At 43.5% G+C, this 9411-nt stretch overlaps 1 protein-coding gene across 2 annotated transcripts; it reads left to right on the top strand.

Moving 5' to 3' along the window:
* The first annotated feature begins 3314 nt into the window (after positions 1–3314).
* Positions 3315–8322, top strand: LOC137166588 (uncharacterized). 2 transcript variants are annotated; one of them, XM_067568361.1, is made up of 2 exons: positions 3315–5233; positions 6083–8322. In XM_067568361.1, the coding sequence occupies exons 1-2, from the start codon at positions 4403–4405 to the stop codon at positions 6281–6283; spliced, it is 1032 nt and encodes a 343-aa protein (XP_067424462.1). In that variant the 5' UTR covers positions 3315–4402; the 3' UTR covers positions 6284–8322. The 2 variants fall into 2 exon arrangements, with proteins under 2 accessions (XP_067424462.1, XP_067424472.1); XM_067568371.1 differs by having other exon boundaries at positions 3317–5285.
* The last annotated feature ends 1089 nt before the right edge of the window (positions 8323–9411 follow it).

Below are 9411 nucleotides of genomic sequence, written 5' to 3'. Positions count from 1 at the left end.
TGAATAATATTATCTATATTGTCTTCAGCTTAATTATCTATGCCATAATGAAGTGCCGGCTAATTACCTATGTGAACGAATGCAACGAGTTTACCTGTGTATGCACAGGAAACAGAAGATTAGCTTCAAAGCAACAATCTGCAGTGCCTATTCTTCCCCAGGGGAGGTCCTGCCGTGACAAGAGGCTTGCCACCTTGCTAGGGAGCTATAAAGGAAAGCCCCAGGCCTGATCCTGCCATCTCAAGTCTACTTACAATTTAACAGGGAAAGTCTAAGCCGTAAATCCGAGGGCTCCAGGTTTACCCTGGAATTCTCATGGAAGAACCTGAACGGACTCTGCCCTTGGACTGCCTATTGGACTGTAGCCTTCTAAACTGATTCCAGATACACTTTTACAAATCAGCAGCCTCACCATCTCTGCTGTGAAACTGACCTAAGGACTTTACACACATTTCTATGTATATTGATCTCTTAACCATATAACTTTATTTAAAAGTCTTAGATTTAGTTAATAAGGATTGGCTGAAAACGTGTGTTGGATGAGATCTGAACTGTTCATTGACCTGGTGAGCAATTCATTGACCTGGTGTATCTGGTCCTTTGGGATTGGTAGAATTTTAAGTATGGTGAATAAGGTTTTTAGTAACCTCTCACTATATTAGACTTGGTTTCTAGATGGGAGTGAAAGAAAATAATTCTTTGCTTGACCACAGTTACTCCATTTTGTTGTTTTTAGTGTTCTGCTTTCTGTTGAAATCACCCTCCTGCTCCTTTTCAATATGTTTATGGTGCTTATCCCTGCCAAGGTCAGAGAGAAAGATTAACAGAAGAAACGAGGAGTCAGTTATAATTTAGTTTTTGTTTTTTGCAGTCTTGAGACATAGTCTAGACAATGTTGATAGATAAGTTGAAACCTTTTGCCCTTATTTGTATGTTATGCATATGTTTATAGTTAGAAGAAGTATAAAATGTAACGTTAATAGTAATAACAATAATAATTTGAGTGTACCAATAAGCATTAAGAATTTATGCATATATAATTTCTTTGTTTGTGTTTGTATAAATATGCAAGAGAGCATGCCTTCGGGGTCTCACACTGACCACTTGTTGGGAAGTGTCCGACCTCTGCAGAAATAAAACTTGGAGACTGCCCAACTACCTGCGTGGATCTCTTTTCCTGGTGCAGGGCAAACGAACCTCATTTGGATATTTTTCCAACAATTCTGGTGTCAGAAGTGGGATTGCCTTGCAAACCGACCCTGAGTTCCTGCACCAGCCAACGCCCCAGCCGGCAATAGGGTGAGTTCACCCAGAGGGCTTTTGGATGGGGTTTGGAACTCGAGGGAAGGCTGTAAAGCAGTTGAGACCCTTTGCAGTCTCGCAGTCTCCAAGGGATTCAGGTACCTGTATGTTTTGTGTTGTGTCTGTCCGGTTTTCTTAGGAGATTCCGAAACGGGCACTGTCCTTGACAGTGGCTGGGTGGCACAAGGTTTTTTGTGCATGGAATCTCCTCAGCTTTTCTATCTGTTTTGTTTAGGACCAATTATTGGGTCCCTCTCTGGTCTCTCTGGCAGACTTTGTTTTCCTTTTCCCGCAAAGAGACCATAGCTTATTCTATTCTGTCACTTTGTTTTTGCAAAATCCTCCAGAGGTGTGTTTTTTTTAAAGAGATAAGCGCATCCCCAATTGTTCTGTGCACAGGTCGTCCACGAGGTATGAACGGGAGAAATAAGTGCTAGTTTAAGTACTAGGATAAGGGCTCGGATCAGGTTCACTGACCTGTCCTTAAGAGGACAAAAGCCGAGGCTGTGTTGACACAGAGAGTGTGTGTGGTGTGTGTGTGTGGAGTGATAGTGGTGGACGGGAAATGGGGCTCGGAGGAAGTAAAAAAAATCCCCGAGGACAGTCCCTTAGGGACGGTGTTAGCAGCATGGGCTGCGGGTAATTTACCGGTACTAAAAGGAATGAAGAAAACTCGAGTCCTAAAACTAAATACAGAATGGCAGAAATATTATTACAAGGATGCCCAAATTTGGCCCACCTATGGTACCTTTGATATTGCAAGCTACAACAACTAAGACATAAGCTAGAAGAAAAAGGCCCGAGGCAGATGGATTATTGGTATTGCTGGGCACATCTCTCTACTGGAGCTTGCCCTGTAATGACAATGCCTGCAGTGAAGGGGGAAACTCTACCCCCTTATATTCCAAGCTCTTTGTTATTGAAAAGCCGACAGGAGGAACCACCTGAGCCTTTGTATCCCCTTTTACCCCCTAATGCCCCCCTACCAGCTATAGTTCAACCAACTCCGGCCTCACAAGATAGCAGACCTGCCGCAGGAGGGACAGCCACTCCCTCCCTTCTTGTCTCCGCTCCGCTTCAGGCAGAGGAGTGTAGAGACTTAGGCAAGGAAAGCGGCCGTGGGAGAAAGCGAGATTTAGATAAGGACAACAGCAGCTGCAGCAGTATCAGTGAAGATGAAGCAGGGGGGGAAGAGAAGGCTGGGAGGAAAAAACGAAGCAGTAGAAGGAATGGTGACTCCCCTCCCCTGCCAAGCCCCGGCTATATCCGCACAGAATGCAAGTTCAGGGCTGAGAAATCTGGAGAGTACACCACCACCACCACCTCCACCGTTGCCCCATTGCGCCTGCAATATATACCCGATGGGCACACACAGCGCTCGCTGAGGGTACACACCCCTTTTTCCCCTGGGGATCTGATTATTTGGCAAAAAACCACCCCCTCCTTTCGGCAAGACCCTGTTACAGTTATCAGAAAATTCCGGACTATTGTCCTAACACATAATCCGTCATATGTGTTTGAAGGACGAAAGGTAAAGGAACAATTGAAAGAAGGGAAGAGAAAACAGGATGAGCTCAAGCTGTTAGCTGTGAACATGCAAAATGCAATGTTGACCCAGAGAGGGAGAGGAGGATATTTTCTTAGAGGCAGAGGCAGAGCAAGAGGAAGAGTGGGGGGGCAAGCTGCAAATACAAGAGAAACGCCAGTATGTTTTTGGTGCAAGCTGCCAGGACATTTTAAGCGAGATTGTCCAACTCGCCTAGCTTCGGAAGCTAATGCCTATGCCTATGCCATGCCAGCTCCATACAGCTCATCATACCAGCAAGGGGTACCCCCACCTCCTCCTCCACCTCCCTCTGGCGGGCAGCCAACTGTGCCTGACCAGGGATACTCTTATTCACAATGACGTTTAAAGGAAAATCTCGAGCTCCAGGATGCTGAAAGTGCATGTGATGATAATTTGTGTTGTTTAAATATACCTGTGTGTTATAAAAAGGGGGAGAACCATATGTAACCATAACTGTGGGGAATGTAAATTATGAATGTTTAATTGATACAGGGGTAACAAAGTCAGTTCTGGCGGTAGATGCAAATGTAGCAGGGTACAAACTTGATGGGAATGAAGCTATAGTGGGGGTGGGGGGGGAACAGTTATGCAAGTTCCTAAGACTGCGCCAGCATTAGTTACTGTGGGACCTTTAATTGTGGAACATCAGTTTTTGTTGACCGATTCCTCTCCAGTTAATTGGTTGGGGAGGGATTTGCTGTGTAAACTGAAGGCCACTTTGCATTGTGATTCCTCTGGTGCTGTGAAATTAGATATGCCCCTAGACGAGTTGGAGAATTTTGTGATGGTATGTAGTGCTGGAGACAGGAAACTAACTTTGCCTAAAGAATTACAGAGCCTGCCTGATTCCCTGTGGGGATGGAATACTACTGATGTTGGACTCCTTCGATCAGCACTGCCAGTAACTATACAGGTAAAACCTGAACCCCCACCTGCTGTGGCTCAGTACCCAATTTCTAGAGAGGCAGAGAAGGGCTTGGAGCCCTTAATTGATGCTTACCTGGAACAAGGAATTTTAAGGCCTTGTATTTCACCTTGTAACACTCCGATTTTTCCAGTTAAAAAACCTAAGCTAGATGACCAAGGAAATCCTGTGTACAGATTTGTTCAGGACTTAAGAGCAATAAATGCCTATGTCATTCCACGACATGCAGTCGTGCCCAATCCTGCCACCATCGTGACTGCTGTCCCTGTCGAGTCATGTTGTTATTTTGCAGACCCTGGATTCCTGCTTTTGGGGAACTTGTGAGTTAACTAAAGCCTCTGTCCCAGAGCCTCTTGAAGAGACTGCTGAACTGAAATTAACTATTCATAAGCTAAAGCATGTGTTAAGTGAAGCTCCAGCCTTGGGACTCCCTGATTACAGAAAGACGATTCCAATTGTTTGTGCACGAACGAGGGGGGGTGGCCTCCGGAATCCTAACCCAGAGTTTCGGCTCCAGGAGACAACCGGTAGCTTATTACTCTGCCCAGCTAGATCCAGTAGCCAAAGGAGCTGTGGGTTGTTTAAGAGCTGTTGCAGCCACAGCAGCGATGATTACAAAGAGTAAAGATCTTGTGTTGGGCTATCCTTTGACTGTATTTGTGCCTCATGAGGTGGAAGCCCTTATGACACGAGAGAAGACCCAAGCATTCTCCCACCAACGAATTGCCCAGTATGAAGTGATTTTACTGGCAGCAGAAAACATCACCCTTCAAAGGTGTTCCATATTAAATCCAGCAACACTATTACCAGAACCTGACCTGATAGAAGAGCCCCATGATTGCTGCAAGGTAGTAGATGTGGTTGAGCAGCCACGATCAGATTTAACAGATGTACCTCTTTCTAATCCAGATCAGATTTTATTTACAGATGGCTCCTCATTTGTGCGGGAGGGTCACCGATATACCGGAGCAGCAGTGACCTCCCTATTCGTAGTGCTGTGGGCGGAACCACTACCAGCGTCACTCAGCGCCCAGGCAGCAGAGCTAGTAGCACTAGCTAAGGCGTGTGAGTTAAGCAAGGATTTAGCTGTCAATATTTACACTGACTCTAAATATGCCTTTGGAATTTGCCATGCTGTAGGAGCCTTATGGAAGCAGCGAGGGTTTCTCACTTCTACAGGGAGTAAAATTGCTAATGCCAAACAGGTTGAAGACTTGCTGAATGCCATTATGTTACCCAGAGAAATTGCAGTCATGCACTGTGCAGTTCACACCAATGCTACGGATGACATCAGCCTGTGGAATAGACAAGCCGACTACGCAGCCAAGGAAGCAGCTCTACAGCCACTGCCCCTGAGTGTGTCTGCTCCAGTGTTCGTGCCAGGAGTACAAGAGAAGGAAATATCAAATGCCATAACTGCAGAAGAGAAAGCCCGGTGGGTAAGGCTTTATGAGGCAGTGGAAAAGGAGGGATTATGGTGGACTCCCCAAGGTAAGCCCATTTTACCTTTTCTTTTGTTAAGACCCATGTGCCAGCAGATTCATAGCCAAGGGCACTATGGGGCGGCAGCCATCGCAGATACCATCCTGCGTACATGGTTTGCTCCTGGAGTCCATCAGGTAGCAAAAAGGGTAACCCAATCCTGCCCCACTTGCCAAGCCTTTAATGCAGTATCCCGGAAAGATCTAAAAGAAGGTGCCCAGCCATGGACAGTTTTACCATTTGAAAACTTGCAATTGGATTTTATTTCCTTGCCAGCCTGTCAAGGTTACAAATATGTGCTGGTGATTGTTGATCAGTTAACCCACTGGGTTGAAGCTACTCCTGCCAGAAGTGCAACTGCAACTGTTGTAAGAAATTTTTTGTTAAAGGAGATCATCCCTAGGTTCGGGCTCCCTCAAATGGTTAACTCTGACCAAGGCAGTCATTTTACTGAAGAAACCCTGAACGAGGTGTATGCAGCTTTTGGAATTACCAGGAAACTACACACCCCATACCATCCACAAAGTTCGGGACAGGTGGAAAGGGTAAACCGGGAAATAAAAACCCTATTGGGAAAACTTTGCCGTGAATCACAATTAAAGTGGCCTCAGGTCCTACCTATTGTTTTGTTTCAATTAAGAAATAGGCCAAGGAAAGATATTGGTCTTAGCCCATATGAAATGTTGTTTGGACATCCCCCTGCACTGGCAAAGCAATTTCAGTTTCTCACTAGAACTCTTATGGGAGGGGATCACCAATTATATGAGTATGTGAAATCCTTGCGTAAGCGTTTTTTACTCTTACAGAAATCAGGAGCTCTACTCCAGCCAGTTTCCCTGGATTGTGAGGTGCACCCTTACCAACCTGGTGACCGCGTGTGGATAAAGATTTCCAGACGTTCCAGTCCCCTAACGCCAGTTTGGGAAGGACCATTCCAGGTGCTGCTAACTACCCATACAGCAGTAAAGGTGCAGAAAAGTCCTCCTGGATCCACCATTCCCAAGTGAAGCCAGCAGTATATGATGACAGTACCCCGGCTGTGGTACCACCTTTGAAGTTAACCCGACAGCCAGACTCTAATGCATGGACTATTGCTCTATTTACTGAACCAACCTAGAATGTGTTTATTGAGCTAAAATACTACTGAGTTTTTGTTTTGTTTGTATAATCACTGGGCTTATTATTGACATTTTATTTTTGTGCTGAAAAATAGGAAAAATGGTGAAAGTCCAGGGTTTTGAGACCTCTGCCTCCCATCTAGTTTTCACCCTCTGTTATTTTTGGCTGTTTACAGGGCATGGGAGCTCCACCCCAGACTCCACCCCAGATACCCCTTATCAAACCCGGATCCATCCTTCCCATAACAATTGGTGGGTAGAAATGGCTCGTACTGCTTTAAATTCCACTGCGTTTTGTATGACGGGGGAGATAATGTAGGGTCATCTTTGACCACTTGTTTTATTGGGGTAGCCTGTAATTTTCCCAATATTCATGCCTATACCCAATTAATCGACTACAACAATTCTACCTGGGTAGTGGGAGACCTACCCCGATGGGGATCCACTCTTAAGCCCCAGCCACACTGGACCAATGCCCATCGACTCACCTTTCAGTTACATAATTTAACTCGAGCCCATGACTGTATTCAATTTGTTAATTGTACTAAGAAGTGTGTTAATGTGACCACTACTAAAAAATTAAAATGTAGTAGTGTTAGTTATAGTAGCTATTTTACCACTTCCCTTTATTTATCTAAGGGGTGGTTTTTATTTTGTGGTTTAACTGCTTACACTTATGTTCCTGCCAACGCCACTGGTGGTCCCTGTGCTATAGGCAGAGTAACTTCTGCCTTGGCAGTGTTGCCCCCTAACCGTTTCTATCCCTCTCGCCTACGGCGTACCCTGCAGCAGTTGGGTCCTGATTGTGATAATTCAGTTAATTTGCTTTCTAAAGCTGAGGCCATTTCCCTAGCTACATCCTTAGTGGGTGTCCCTGGACTTACTGTTATTAATTACAAGGAAGTATCCAAGGTGGCATGTGCCTTAGCAAAGTCTATTAATTTAACCTCCACTTTGATTCAAGCCATGGCTGAGGATTTACAAGACGTTCGCCATGCCACCCTGCAAAATCGGCTTGCAATAGATTATCTTTTGTTACGTCATAATCATGGATGCCAAGAATTCCAAGGAATGTGTTGCTTTAATTTATTAAACCATATTTCATTAATTGAAAAACGTCTAGCTGATCTCCACCATTTAGCAGAAAAAATCAAGCAGTCTGATGGTAAATTTAATTTGTGGAGTTGGGTAACTGCTTGGTTACCAGATATGCAATGGCTTAAGTCTTTGTTTTTTATAGTGTTTTGTTTGTTGTAATTTGTATTGTTGGATGTTGTTTTTTTCAATGCTTAGGTAATTTGCCCTTTGTGTGTTCTGCTTTTACCAGATTTGTAAAACCCAGCGCCCCTGCCCTGCAAATGTTGACTCAGGTTGACATTGTTGCACTTAAACAAAGAGTAGATCAAGTTTTTTAGTGAGCCAAACTGGTGTTACAGTATGGCTCAAAGGGGGGATTGAAAGAAAATAATTGTTTGCTTGACCACAGTTACTCCATTTTGTTGTTTTTAGTGTTCTGCTTTCTGTTGAAATCACCCTCCTGCTCCTTTTCAATATGTTTATGGTGCTTATCCCTGCCAAGGTCAGAGAGAAAGATTAACAGAAGAAACGAGGAGTCAGTTATAATTTAGTTTTTGTTTTTTGCAGTCTTGAGACATAGTCTAGACAATGTTGATAGATAAGTTGAAACCTTTTGCCCTTATTTTTATGTTATGCATATGTTTATAGTTAGAAGAAGTATAAAATGTAACGTTAATAGTAATAATAATAATAATTTGAGTGTACCAATAAGCATTAAGAATTTATGCATATATAATTTCTTTGTTTGTGTTTGTATAAATATGCAAGAGAGCATGCCTTCGGGGTCTCACACTGACCACTTGTTGGGAAGTGTCCGACCTCTGCAGAAATAAAACTTGGAGACTGCCCAACTACCTGCGTGGATCTCTTTTCCTGGTGCAGGGCAAACGAACCTCATTTGGATATTTTTCCAACTTGTAGCACCTATGGGGCATTAGTACCATTCTTTGTCGACAATAAACCTGGCCAAGCACCTTTGTCACCAAACTGAGCCTGTGGTGTGTCTTTACGAGCAACATGGAGATCTGCTGAGACAGCAAGCTGCACTCTCTGCTACTGAAGCTGACATCGGAGCTCCGGAAGCCTTAACAACACTCCACAGCACTAACAACAGAGGCTACTTGGTAATGAAAACAGTATTTTACTTTAGCAATGTGAAAATAAATGAAGAATGCTTCGCTCAGAACACTTGAACAACAAAATCAGTGATACCCCCTCTCTCATTTTTACAGTCTTCAGCACCTTGGACAGCACTCTGCTATATAAATAAATTAATCTGAGATGGGTTTTTATGATGTACTATCTATGAGCATCTAAGACCAGGAAAGAGTACGTCTGTTTTCTTAGATCAATTCTATTCCCATCTCTACCGCTTACTCAGTGTGGGGTCTTGAGCCAGTCATTTAGTCTCCCTAAGGTTCACCTTAGTACACTGCAAAGGAACCTCATTCAAATTCCAATTCAGCAGAGCACTTAAGCCCTAAATTAGCTTGAAGTCAGTGAGACGTCACAGCTGGTTAAAATTAAGGACATGCTTGAGTACTTTGCTGAACCTAGGCTTCGTTGTAGGGTAAAGGGCGTTAACCTTAATTAATATTTGTTGAACCTCAGCTAACAAGCACCATTTTCAAGTGCAAAGAATTCTTCCTTGTTGAGACTGAGTTTTAGAAATAAACTATTTTCAGATGGAAAAGATTATCTACAATAGTGCATTCCTACATTTAAACAGTGGAAAATTACTAATTTTGTTGCTTTCAGCTAGATTCTTCTTTTCTCATCATGCTCCATTTAAGTTTCCATCAGTTGGAAAAAACATCAGCTGATCTGTGGCAGGAGACAGCTGGTTTGGTCTCATGGTTTCCTGTTCTATTCTCTTTTTTTAAATTCTCTATAGTGACATAACTGTATTTCAATAGTTTATGTAGCATTTAATTAAGTAA

Source organism: Emydura macquarii, unplaced genomic scaffold (assembly GCF_026122565.2).
Source record: "Emydura macquarii macquarii isolate MOO-44397 ecotype Brisbane River unplaced genomic scaffold, CSIRO-AGI_Emac_v2 contig_318, whole genome shotgun sequence".
NCBI classification, from domain to species: domain Eukaryota; kingdom Metazoa; phylum Chordata; order Testudines; family Chelidae; genus Emydura; species Emydura macquarii.
This window is presented reverse-complemented; position numbering and strand designations above follow the sequence as displayed.